Below are 14,182 nucleotides of genomic sequence, written 5' to 3'. Positions count from 1 at the left end.
TGCAAATTCCTCAAGGCTTCCCTAGGCAGTATATTTTTGGAGAGACATTGACAAACTGGATGATATCTAGAAGTACTAGAATCTTTTGCATAATAGGAATTTAACAAATCTTTGTTGACTTGAATTTGATGGCTACTTTCCAGTATTTTATGATCTGTCATGTAAGGATTGGAATATTTTGAAGGAACTGGAACATAAAAGTCTATATGTGCCTGGAGCAAGATGAGGTATTATGGTGTTAATAGTAACCTTGATTTAGATTTTATTCTTCTATTAATTTAGCCTAAGATTTTACTATTTGTATGGTATCATATTATAATTTTAATTCAAACCTAGAATCAATCCATTAATATTCTTAGTCTTAATAGAAGGTTCCTATTTATATCATATATAAATTGCTAATTTTCCTAGAAGGATATTGTCTGACCATACATCCTGGCTCTTAATTGTTTAGTTGACTTTTTGAATTCAAGTGTAGGATTTTACAATTATTCCTATTAAAAATAGTCACTTTATATTTGGACCAATGTTAGTGGTACTCATTATGAATGTGAACATTTATACTGTGGAAATCAGCAAGTGTTACAAATCAGGGCTTTATTTGTTGTTTTATTAGTGATGGGAAAATGTTAATAATGCAGATTAAATTTAAAAGTCTAATTAGTCATATACTTTCCCCTTCTCCCTACCACCCCCAGAGTCATTGGTTAGACATTGACCAGCACTCTCCTATCCAGTGCCCTACTCTATTGTGAACTTTTCTTTTTGAATACTAACTCTTTTAACCTACATGTCAGCTATCCCTCTCAGTTTGCAACATCTGCAAGTTTGATAAGCATTGTGTTTATTCCTTAATCCAAGCTTGAAAAAAAGTTGAATAGTCTGAGGTCAAATAGATCACTGGAGAATCCTCTTCTCCATAGACTTTGATCCATTTGTTACTATGCATGACTTTAGTCATTCAACCAATTGCCAAATCCACCTAAAGGTCTTAGCATCTCACACACATTTTTATCTTGTCCACAAAGATATGTCAGCAATTTTGGCCAATGCTTTGCTGAAAACTAGGGAAACTATATCTCTAGTGTTTAGTAATCCCTTAGTCTAGTAAATGTCAAAAAAGGAAATCTTAGATGACTCCATGTTGGTTCTTGGTGATCATTACTTTCTTTTTTAAATGTCCACTAATGACCTCTAAATAGCAAATTTCAGAATTTTGCCAGATCAGAAACTAAGTTTATTGTTAGATTATATTCTTTTCTCTCCTTTTCTCCTCAGATTGAATCCAGCAACTATTTATGAAATCCAAGTCTTTCTTACAGTTCCTTATCTCCTTAACCTCTAGCTCATTTTAAACACTTACTCCAGGTTCTACAGATGCCATGACTCAGCAGCCCCAGGATGAGTTTGACAGCACCATAGAGAGTGCCCAGGAGTGGATGAAGGCTGTCCAGGAACGACTGAAAGTTAATGACAACACCCAAGGCCCCCGAGCTGCCCTAGAAGCCAGATTAAGAGAGACAGAGGTATGTTGAGACCTGGGTTGCTATTCAAGGCATCACAACCAGTTCCTTAGCACAATAATTATGACTTCAGGTGATTATGAATAAAAGACTTTGGTTCTAATCCTGGTCCTGCCACTAACTCTATAATATGGAAAAAATCACTTTTCCACTCAGATTCTTCATCTGTAAAATGAATAAAGTGAACTGGATAAAAAGTTCCTCCTAGGGGCAGCTAGGTGGCGTAGTGGATAAAGCACCAGCCCTGGAGTCAGGAGTACCTGGGTTCAAATCCGGTCTCAGACACTTAATAATTACCTAGCTGTGTGGCCTTGGGCAAGCCACTTAACCCTGTTTGCCTTGCAAAAAAAAAAAAAAAGTTCCTCCTAGATGTCTTACTCTCTATGATAAAAATTTGTTGTTTAAAAGTGGGGCGGCTAGGTGGTGCAGTGGATAAAGCACTGGCCTGGAGTCAGAAATACCTGGGTTCAAATCCAATCTCAGACACTTAATAATTACCTAGCTGTGTGGCTTTGGGCAAGCCACATTTTCCTTGCAAAAAAAAAAAGTGGGTTCTGTTTAGGAAATAGAATTATTATTATCTTGACAGATTGATAGCCCTTTTTCCATGATAAAATAACAAAACAAGTCATAAGTCCGATCCAGTTTGTTTAGGGAACAGGCATTCCAGGGAATCAAATATATGTGCATATATACATATATATATGTATATATGCACATATATTTATATATTTTCATAAACATATACTTTATATAAACTCTATATACTTTATATCTACTTTTATTAAAATATATAAATATATCAGTATATATATATAATATATATAAAATGAGATTCACACATAGATATATGTATACACACATACATATATGAGACAACATAAGAGAAAATGCTTCTTACCTAGATGTCTGGATAAGATAAAGTAGGACACTAGGTGGGAAGAGGTACTTTTTAAGATACTTAAATTGTAACTTTAAAGGAAAAAAATATATTCATTTGCATAGTCATTTACAAAGGAAACATCTTCTTTATCAGTCAGTTAATTAACATTTGTTCTTACCACTTGTCTTATTGGATAGGATAAAGAGAAGAGAAGTGAATTACTGAAACTATTAAAAATCTTGAGCTTTCTTTTTTTTTTACAAGGCAGTGGGGTTAAATTATTTGCCCAAAGTCACTCAGCTAGGTAATTGTTAAGGTCACATTTGAACTCCTGTCCTCCTTACTCCAAGGCAGTGTTCTAACTACTGTACCACCTAGCTACCCCTGAGCTTTCTTTTTTCAAGAGAGGGAAGGGAAGTAATAAAGGAGACATTCATTTGTCTCCATATGTCAAAGAGGCATCATTCTGAAAGGCAAAGAAATATAATATAGAACAAATATAAGAATATAGGACAAAATGCAATCAGTTATGTTCTCCTATAAATCAACTTTAAATACCACTAACTGGAACTTACATGTATAACAAACAATTCACAATCTCAGAGCTCAAAGAGATTTCAGGTGCCATCCAACCTAGTCTAATCTCCTCCAAAAGCATGAATTTGATCTATAATATCCTCAACAATTGATCATCCAGCTTGTGCTTAAATACCTCTAGAGATAGGAAATTTAAGTTTCTGTGCCTGCCCATTATATTTTCAGGTAGTTTGAATTTCAAGGAGGTCACTAGAAGATTTTTTAGATTATAAAAGTAGCTCACATTTTTTTTTAATATCTCTTGTTCCTTAGCAAAACTTTTTTTATAAATTATTTCACCCAGTTCTCAAAACTATATCATGAAGTTGTTAATAAAAAAAATTGTCTTTATTCTATAGATGGGAAAACTGATTAAGGAAAAGACCTAACAAAATGAAATCACTTGTACAAGGAAGTATATTGTAGAGTTTGAAGTCAGAAGATCTGGGCTCAAATATTAGCTCTAAACCATCCTTTTGGGCAAGGCAATCCAAGTCTCTTTTCCTTATTGTCCTAAATCAAAAATTTAGAGTTGGAAAGGATGTTAGTGCTCATCTGCTCCAACCCTATCATTTTATAGATGAGGGAATCATGGTCACAGGGAAAGGAGGCAAAGCCAAAATTTGAACCCAGATCATAGAAACTCAACATTGGAAAGGATCATATAGGTATTCATGGCCAACCCTTACCTTATGTTTTCTAATCTAATGTTCTTCCCATTGCATCACACCACTCATCTGTAAAATGAGGGGATTGGATTAAGATGATCTATGAAGGTCCCTTCCAGCTCAAATTGGATGATCCAAAATAGCAGGGACTAGATGAAAGCCCAAGTCTCCCAACTCCAGAGCTCTTTCATTATTCCATATGGTTCCTTTACTTGCTTCTTTTTTTGTGAGTAGACTTGCTCAGGGTCTCACAGCTAGTGTCAGAGGAATAGTTTGAACTCAGGTCCTCCTGATTCCAGGGTCAGATGCTCTATCTACTATATCACCCAGATGCCCCATATGGTTCCTTTAGAAAGAAACCACAAATGGTGATCCAAGAAGAGTTGGGCTGATTCTCTTCTCAGATACTAATAACATTGCACTGTTCTTTGGAATAATCTCCTAATCATCTTCTTAGGTCCCCTATCCTAATCTTCAGCCCTTTGTCCATTTGGTGTAATATGGCAGCCAATAAGCCTAAAATACCTTTGTTGCTAAGCCATTTTTTTTTGCCCAACTCTTCTTGGATCACCATTTGTGGTTTTCTTGGCAAAGATCTTGGAGTGGAGTGTCATTTCCTTCTCCATCTCATTTTACAGGTGAGAAAACTGAGGCAAAGAGAGTCAAGTGACTTGTCCAGAGTTACAGAGTAAGAGTCTGAGGCTACATTTGAACTTATGGAGATGAGTCTTGCTGATTGCAATAGTGCTCTATCTGCTGTTCCATCTAGCTGTCCCAGACTCATTTTAGATACCATTAATAGAAATATAATTTTTGGATCTAAAAAGTGAATAATCTGGGTGTTCTCTTCTTTGGTCAGACCACATGTGGAGTACTGTGGTCAGTTCTGGGACAAAATTTTTGACAGTGACTGCTATGGTTAAGGAATTGGAAACTCTCCTACTTGAAGGAACTGGGGATCCTTAAATGGGAGAATAGAAGATTTGCACTAGGGATCTACTGGTTGTTCAAAAAACAGGCTCTATGAAAAAATAATGTACTACAGGTACATTTAAGTGTGTACTGCAATGTACATTTTAAGTGTGATCTATATTATTAATTCTATATTAAGTCTAGAAATCAACAAAATAATAAAACAAGTCTTGATTTGTAGCATTTTCTGATTTCCAAGCTGTAAATGCTCAAATTGAAAAATTTTAAATTGGCTTTCCTGAACTGTTCAAGTTGGCTTTAGCATAACCCTAGCATAGCTGTCTTCAAATATGTGAAAGGCTATAATACAGAAAAGGATTTAGGATTTGTTATATTTGGCTGGAGAAGGCAAAAGTAGGAGCAATGAGTAGAAGTTAGGGAGGAGGCAGATTTTGATTCATTCTAAGGTTCTCCCTTGTCCCAAATTGGAATGAGTTACCTCATAGGGTAGCAAGTTCCCCCACCTTGGAGGACCATTCGTTGAATTTTCTAAATAGGATCCAAACTTTGCTTATTGGCTGAATGATCTCTGAAAATATCCCTTCCAACTCAGAGATTCTAAGATTCTGATTTTTGCCATATGTCAAACTCACTCAGTTTCTGTGTATTACTAAAGGTTCCAGGGATTTGTCTTCAAAGCTCTTATTACAACTCTTGCAGTTCTCCTGATCTCCAAAGCCTTCAAAGCCTACTTCTCTTGCTTTTCAATTTTGGGGGCGGGCAGCGTGGGGTGGGGGAGAATCTCCTGCTTCAGCTGCTGTCTGATTCTCAACTTGCTCCCTCATTGGCTAGTTTAAATATAAACATCCTTGCATACCATGTGTATATCATTTGCCAAGCAATTCTTTGCCAGCTGGCACTTATGGTTCCACATTTCCCCTTGACATTTATTTTCTACTCATTTACTAGGTTAAAAAAAAATCGGGCAAAGAAAATACTCTTTGGCTGTGAGGAAGGAGGTTAGAATTCACTCCTTGGACTATGAGTTTACTGATTCAGCTATAACTTTTCCTGGATTTTGTGATACTAATCCAACAAGAGATCTAATGTTAAGGAGAAGGATTTGTTACTTTCTTTTCTGGATCACGTTATATTTATTAGTATTCTTCCCTTCCCCCCTTTTATAAGCAGAGTGACCCATTATTCTCTCCTTCAGGGGGAAAATATTTTTAAGGGGAGTGAATATAGGGACCTTAGAGTTTCACAGATGCATTTATATGCACCAAGCAAGCAAGTCCTAAAGGTGTTTTTATAGCTCATTAGGACTTCAGGATCTGAGGATCCTTTGAAGAAAATACTCAAGTCTGAACACCAACTTTCCAGTAAGTGTGTGTTGATTGTGTGTGGGGGGGGTGCCAACTGTACTTCTACTGGGAAAAGGCATGTTTGATTTCTTCTTTGTTTTTTAGATTCAGACTCTTTTGTGGCCTAAACTGTTCTTTGAGTATAAATTAGGTTGCTTGAGAAAACTGCCTTAGAAATCATTCAACAATTATTTATTAAGTATCTTCTTTTTGTGGACCCCTGAACTAGACACCAGAGAAAATACTAAGCTTAAGTCAAAGGATTTTAGGATCTAGAACTGGATCTTTTGAGATAGGTCTAGAGCTTTAGGGATAATTTAGCTCTCATTTTTCAGATGAGGAGTTTGAAGGTCAGAAAAATTAAGTGATTTGTCCTGGGTAAGAGAGTATCCCTGTCTTCAAAGAAGTTGCAATCTAGTAGTAGGATGAAACAAAAACACAGATAACTCTAAAATATATGAGATAGCTATTAGTTTAAAAATATGTTATGTTTGGTTCAGGGAGATGGTCCTTAATTTCAGTGAAGGAGGGGATGGATCATCAGGAAAGATTTCATGAAGGAATTGGAATTAACTCTATCAATTATCAAGTACAACCTTGTACAACATATCGGGATTGAATGGACTTTGCATCATGTTGATATTCAAAAACTCAGGAAAGTCCAGAGTGAAATTTTAGAAATCTCCTATGTGACTCTATAGAGCACTATGCCCCCTTGAAGCAGAGAAATTTCCCTCTCTAGCTTTTATGAGAAAGGCTCTAGAGGATGCCCTCTATAAAATCACTGAAGCAGCAGACTAAGCAACCATGTGGGGAAGGGACAAGAGATTTGCTGTGGCAACTTGGAGTTGTTCTGTAAGCTCATATGCTACTGCATGCCAGGATTGTATTTCAGAGGATGTTTCAGTGGATCCATGATGTTAGCAATGTCTCTATGTGGGACTCTAGGCAGGTTGAATAAATTTTCTGACCTCATTTTGCTCATTTGAAAGTTGAAAAGATTACCCTCCAACTTCCAACCTTATTCTTTGATTTTACAACAATTTTTTTTCCATTGGTATCAATTGTATTCCCTCCTTGCCTTCTTTCTCTGGGACTCTTGTCCACGATCTCCCACAGATTTTCTATAAATTTTCCAAAATTTCAGAAACTTCCTCTAAGAAAGAGTATTTTTTTTTTAGTCATGGATCTTTTTGACAATCTGGTGAAGCTTGTAGAGTCTTTCTCAGATAACATCTTTTTTTTTTAGGTTCTTTTTTTTTTTTGCAAGGCAAATGGGGTTAAGTGGCTTGCCCAAGGCCACACAGCTAGGTAATTATTAAGTGTCTGAGATCGGATTTGAACCCAGGTACTCCTGACTCCAGGGCCGGTGCTTTCTCCACTGCGCCACCTATCCGCCCCCCAGATAACATCTTTCAATGAAAAATAAATAAATAAATAGATAGGACTTTAAAAGAAACCAATTATATTGAAAATCGGTTATCAATTTTTGTGGAAATTCATGGATATAGTGTTGAAAACTTCTGCTTTAGAGTTTTTTTAGGGAAAAGTGTAACACTTAGGGCATCTACTTGCTATCTCTACCACTTTCTAGTCATTTTTATGATCATATATCCCTGCTATGATATCCTCTGTGATACTTATGCATAGACCAATGTTGAAAATATATTGTGAATCTAGTCTTTCCATTTTTCTTTGATTCTCTTAAAATTATTATTCTCTAGACATTGTGTTGATCCCAAATTAGTAAACATATGGTATTGCTAGGGGATAGGACTGTTAAATTTTATTTTTTACCATAGGGAACAGGTTGGGGTCATCACAAACTCTTTGTATTTTTCAAATGACATCTAATCTACTCTCTCTTTTTTTTTCAATTCTGGGTCCAATTCATTCTCCATCTGACATGCCCAACTCAACTATGTATACTGATAGACTAGTTCAATAGATTGCTAGTCCAACTCTTTGCCATAGTATGAACAAATAGATATTTTTCCCCCTTCCATTTAGTGTATAAGGCTATGCTTGCCTGATCTTTTGGGGGTTATCATGGATCTCACTAAGGAGGCCTTGATATATTCTGGGGTTTAATGTAATTAATTCAAAATCATCTACAGAGAGAAACAGCTAGAGAACCTTGCTATCTATAGGAAATCCATTCTTTATTTAAATATCTTGTAGGACTTCATGATAGTGGCAAACATATTTTATATTAATATATGCAATAAGAGATACTTTCTTGGGAGAGAGTCTTTGAGACTATGTTTGGTTCTGCTCATGCTCAGTCAATTTACTTTTTACAATCAACAACAAACAATATACACAATAAGTTACATTCTTTCTAACTTATAGTTTGCTGTGCAAAGATGTGGTCTGTCATAGAATATTTATAAAATTCACCTATTCCCTTCATATATTTTCATCAAATATAAATTAAATAAAATGAAATGTATATAAAATGCTTTGTAAACCTCAAAGCTTTATTTAGCATTTATAATATAATATATAATATAAAGTTTTATATATTCGATAAATATATTTTTATTTCATTAAATATCAATTGCATGTAAAATGCTTTAGCTTTTTTATTTATTAAAATTTTAAGTTCCAAATTCTTTCCCTCCCCTCCAGTTCTCCACCCTCTTTGAGAAGGCATGCAATTTGATATCAATTATACATGTGAAGTCATGAAATGTATATTTTCATGTTAGCCATGTTGCAAAAGAAAATACATATTAAAAAGCAAAATAAAGTAAAAAGTAAACTGCTTGCTATTCTTATTATCATCAAGCATAATCTCTCTTACTCTCTTTATGCATATGTAGATAATTTTCATAAAGATTTTATAGAGATAAAAAAGTAAACATATTGACTAGTAGTTACAACATTCTCTTCATTGCCTCTTTGGGGTATCTATATTGTTGCTAACTTTTACATTCTTTTGGTATCTTCTTCTTCCCAAGTAGCCATGTAAAACATTCTGTAATATTTTCAGTGTTATATGATTTTCAGGGTTGTGTGGTTTCAGTCTGGTTTAGCCACACTCCCTGAATTTGCCTGCTTAAGTGCTATTTCAACTTCTTTGTAACTGAGATATATATGTATATTTTTATGAACATAACTTGTCATTTTCAGTTATTTCCAACTTTTCATGACTTCATTTGGTGTTTTCTTGGCAAAGATGCTGGAGTGGTTTGCCATTTTCTTCTCCAGTTCGTTTAATAGATGAGGAACTAAGGCACAAAGGGTGAAGTGATTTGTCCAGGGTCCCACAGATAGTAAATGTCTGAAGCGAGATTTGAACTCAGAAGATGAGTCTTCCTGACTGCAGACCTGGAGCTCTATCCATTGCATGCATCACTTAACTGACCATTATGTATTTAGAGACACTTATATATTATCTTTATCATATGGGATACTTAGTACTCCAATGTGATCTTATCAAAGTGATCCTATCAAGATACCATAATCCATCCATGACTACACATTTTATTCCATTATTGTCCGTGTCCTTTCTTAAATTTGTCATGAGAATACACTGAGTAGGTCAAGCACCTTCCTGAGGTTTTTTGTTTATTTGTTTTTAGCATTTCTTTTTTTATTTTTAAAGAAGTTTTGCTAATGTGATTATTTTATATTGCAGACATTTACAAGCTACCTTCATTCTTCCAGAGAATACTTGAAACTATCTAGAACAAAACAATCAAACAAAACTAATAAAAGTGACCCCATCTAATAGTACTTGTAATACATATACAATTTTTTATTTTTCCTAATGCTCCTCTCTATTTTGAATTTTTTAGAAAGATTTTATTTATTTTGAATTTTACAATTTTTCCCCTAATCTTGCTTCCCCCCCAAGAAGGCAGTCTATTAGTCTTTACATTGTTTCCATGGTATGCATTGATCTAAGTTGAATGTGATGAAAGAGAAATCATATCCCTAAGGAAGAAACATAAAGTATGAGATATAGCAAAATTATATAATAGGGTAACTTTTTTTCTAAATTAAAGGTAATAGTTTTTGGTCTTTGTTCAAACTCCCCAATTCTTTCTCTGGATACAGATGGCATTCTCTGTTGTAGATATCCAAAAATTGTGCCTGATTGTTGCACTGATGGAATGAGCAAGTCCAAGGTTGATCATTGCCCCCATGTTGCTATTAGGGTGTACACTGTTTTTCTGGTTCTGCTCATCTCACTCAGCATCAGTTCATGCAAATCTCTCCAGGCTTCCCTGAATTCCCATCCCTCCTGGTTTCTAATGGAACAATAGTGTTCCATGACATACATATACCATAGTTTATTAAGCCATTCCCCAATTGATAGACATTCACTCAATTTCCAATTCTTTGCCACCACATAGGGCTGCTATGAATATTTTTGTACAAGTTTTACTCTTTTAGTATTTCTTAATATCATAAGTGGATCACAGGCAGTCCACCAAATATTTCTTGCTCTTACTATATGACTAGTCCATATGACATAATATAATAGAAAAGAATAATGGATTAGGAGCAGAAACCCCAGGAAGGGTTTAGTTCCTAAACTATCTGCCCCTTACCATACTAAATTATATGTTAAAAGCTCCCCAAATTTGGAAATATCTACAATAATAGGAAGAGAAAATGAAAGAATTTGCCACAAGATAATTCTTACCAAAAAAAAAGACTGAATATGAACTTATTAACTCTTGACTCCAGGTGTTTTCATGATACCACTGTCTTTGTCCCTCTAAAAACCCCTTCTTAAGAGACAACTATAAATGGCCACTTGAAGATATATTCCAAATCACTAAAAACTTACGAAATCCCAATTAAAAAAAAACTCAGGTTTTATCCCACACCATTCAAACTGTAAAAGATGAGATAAGATGGAAGCAGTTAGAGGATATATGGGAATGTAGGCATACTAATGCACTATTGTTGAAGCTAGTTCAGTTTGGCACTAGTCATTATAAGTGACTAACTCTCAATGCCATTTGACCACCATGATCTCATTGTTGTGTTTATACCTAAAGGAAATAAGAGACAGAAACAACCATTCATTCTCTTATTCTCTGGGGTGTTTGTGTGTGTGTGTGTGTGAGAGAGAGAGAAAATTAAATGTGTTAGAAAATTATAGTGAAGAAATGCTAGAGATGAATTCAGACAAAAAGCAATGAAAGATTCATTAAATTGATGTAATACAATAACTATAATAATATAAAAGAAAGGATTACTAAAGAGAAATTGAACTCTGAAAAACCAATAATGATCCCCAAATCAGATAATACAACATACTTTTTTTTCTCACACTGAGAAATAGGAGATTACTTGAACATAATATAAAGTTAGATGGGGGTCACTGTAGATGATATTTTTTTCTTAACTGAGTTGTTTCATTTGGAGGGAGAACTCATGGGGGGTATTGAAATGATTGATGTAAAGAAAAAAAATCAAAAAGTGTATTTTGAGCACATTTTTAAAGAGATTGAGATTTTACATGCCTACCCAAAGGATTGTTGGGAGAAAGGGACTTGACAAATTGTAAAACACTATGAAATATATTTGTCAATTTTGCTTTTGTTAGAAAATATGTCACCTAGAACCAGAGGGACAAATGAAGATGGACCTGGTTCTGAAGTCAGCAGACACTCTCCTTAGCTGTTGTAGTGAAGAAGAGAAGCACAAAATCCTGGCCAGGTTGAAGGACATCAAGGCCCAGTGGGAAGAAACAGTCATCTATATCACTCACTGTCACAGGTATTTAAAAACCTGGTAGAAAGAAAATCTTGAGGGTTTAGTCTTATTGGTACACTTTGAGTTAGTCTGTCACAGGATATGAGGGGAGGGTCATAGATTGTCAGAACTAGAAGGGTCCTTAGTTTCCTAGTCTGTAAAATGGAGCTAACAATAGCACCCAACTTCCAGGGTTGTAGTGAGGCTAAAATGAATATTTTGCCAACCCTAAGCTACAATATAAGAGATAAGTATTATAATTACTGTTATTATTAGAAATAATATATGTAAAGCCTTTGGAAAAGTAAAAGTATATAAACAGGAGAAGGCCAGGCACCATATTTTAGTAGAGGCAGTCACAAATTGGAGCATCTCCAGAGCAGAAAGACAGAACTAGAGGTTGATGAAGAGAAAAAGGCTAAAAACCATGCCATTTGAGGATTAGCTAAAAGAACTATGTATGTCAGTCTAGAAAATAGAAGACTTAGGAGGAGTATGATAATTGTCTTCAAATATCTAATAAAGGAATTATAGGTATTAACTTTAGTAAACCCCAAAGTTGCCAGGAGTCAGATTTGGGGCCAGTATCGGAAAGATCTACTATTAACTCAGGCTACCTGGAAAAGTAATGATCTCACCATCTTTAAAATTTTAATGAGGTAAAATTGTCATAGAAAGGGGTATCATAGATTTATTAAATAATATGATCAAAATAACATTTGTTATGTAGCTATTATGTAGTGCTAAGTAACTACTTCCAAATGCTCTTCTAGGGATTGGGCAGATAGAAAGTTTAGACAAAACATAGTCATTTTTTGTAAAGCAATACTGCTTTACATTATTGTACACAAAAATGATACACAAATATAATTCAAAATAATATTTGATAAATGTACCACAGTGATAAAAGAAAAGTGCTGTGTGAGGTCAGGTCTTTATCAATAAGGGGGATTGGCAAAAGTTTTCTGAAGGAAGTAGCACCTGAGCTAGGTTTTAACAGATTAATAGGAATTCAGTAGACGGAACTGACCAGTTAAGTGGAAAGGAAAGACCATTCCTAACATATAAGAAGAACTTAAGTGAAGATTATGAGAAAGTTAAGGGGTAAAAGGGAAGTGACAAGTTAAGAGTGAACTATATTTGGAGGAGAGATATTCAAATATTAATAACTTTGAAAGTCAGACAGAGGGCTTTTTTAAAAAAAATTTCTTCAGGTAAATAACACTTTTTTATTTTATTTTTTTTTCTTTGCAAGGCAATAGGGTTAAGTGAATTGCCCAAGGTCACACAGCTAAGTAATTATTAAGTATCTGAGACTGGAATTGAACTCAGGTCCTTCTAATTCTAGGACTGGTGCTCTATCCACTGCACCATCTAGTTGCTCCAACACTGCTTGATAATAGAAAACTATTGAGATGTTTCTAGAGGAACAATGACTCTTCCTGCCAAAGCTATCTAGAAGTATGTGAAGGATGAAAGCTTCAGAATCCATTACAGTAGTCCAGGAAGATGAGAGTTAAGGACATATACTTAAATACAACTAGAAAGGAAGAAATGGATTAGAGAACTATTTCAGAGGCAGCATTTCTAACACTAGGTAACTAGGCATATGAGGTCAGGGAGAAGGAAGAATAATAGGTATTGTCAGAGTTTCAAATATGGGAGACAGGGGAAATGATGATTTCCTTGACAGAAATAGTCAAATCAGAAGAATTTACAGATTTTGAGAAAAAAATCAAGGGAAGAGTATTTTTTGTTTGTCTGTTTTTAGAATTAAGGAAACGCACATATGTTTAGAAATAGGAAAGGAAAGAAAGAGTCAGAGACAGCAGACAGAAACAAGGAAATAAAGATATACAAAGAGGGGAGATAGATAAGGGGGGAGGGGAAAAAGAAGGGAAAGATAAGCATTTTAGAGAAGAGGAACCTTTTAGAGAAAAGATTTCTTCTACAAAAAAGTTTTTTAAAAAGTTGAGATGGGGCAGCTAGGTGGCACAATGTATAGAGCCCTGGAGTCAGGAGCACCTGAGTTCAAATCCAGCCTTGGACACTTAATAATTGCCTAGCTGTGTGACCTTGGATGAGTCACTTAACCCCATTGCCTTAAATAAAATAAAATAAAAAGTTGAGAAAAGGTCAGAAATAGTGGGCTAAAGGGTACAGTTACAGAAGGAGTTCTTAGTCTTATCATGGACCTCTTTGGCAGTATTATCTTCTCATGATAATATTTGAAGGAAATGATAAATTTTAGTTAGAGATTAACAGAAATATAGACTCCTTAAGGTCTAAGTCCATGGATTTTAGGTTAGGGACCCCTGAATTAGAAAGATGTCTTAATGTGCAGTTGGGATATTTCATCTTCTTTTCCACTAAATTGAATTAAATTGAAGGAAAAGAGAATGACTGTTATTGACTTTTACTCTCTGTGTAAACTTGAGCAAGTCATCAAACTCCTTTGGACTTTAGTTTCTTCACCTATAAAATAAAGAGGTTGGACTAACTGATCTCTAAAATTCCTTCTGTCTAAGTCTATGAGTC

General features: G+C 34.9%; 1 protein-coding gene across 4 annotated transcripts in view; it reads left to right on the top strand.

Moving 5' to 3' along the window:
* SYNE3 (spectrin repeat containing nuclear envelope family member 3) overlaps nt 1-14,182 on the top strand; it is a 205,250-nt gene that overhangs the window by 56,125 nt on the left and 134,943 nt on the right. For all 4 annotated transcript variants that reach the window (XM_074213018.1, XM_074213016.1, XM_074213017.1 and 1 more), the window contains 2 exons: nt 1,369-1,526; nt 11,496-11,668. In XM_074213018.1, the coding sequence (XP_074069119.1) occupies nt 1,383-1,526; nt 11,496-11,668 (317 nt within the window). In that variant the 5' untranslated portion in view covers nt 1,369-1,382. The remainder of the gene's footprint in view (nt 1-1,368; nt 1,527-11,495; nt 11,669-14,182) is intronic.

This window comes from Macrotis lagotis, chromosome 1 (assembly GCF_037893015.1).
Source record: "Macrotis lagotis isolate mMagLag1 chromosome 1, bilby.v1.9.chrom.fasta, whole genome shotgun sequence".
Lineage (NCBI taxonomy): Eukaryota > Metazoa > Chordata > Mammalia > Peramelemorphia > Peramelidae > Macrotis > Macrotis lagotis.
The sequence above is the reverse complement of the archived record's forward strand: the minus strand, read 5'-3'. Positions and strand labels throughout refer to the sequence as shown.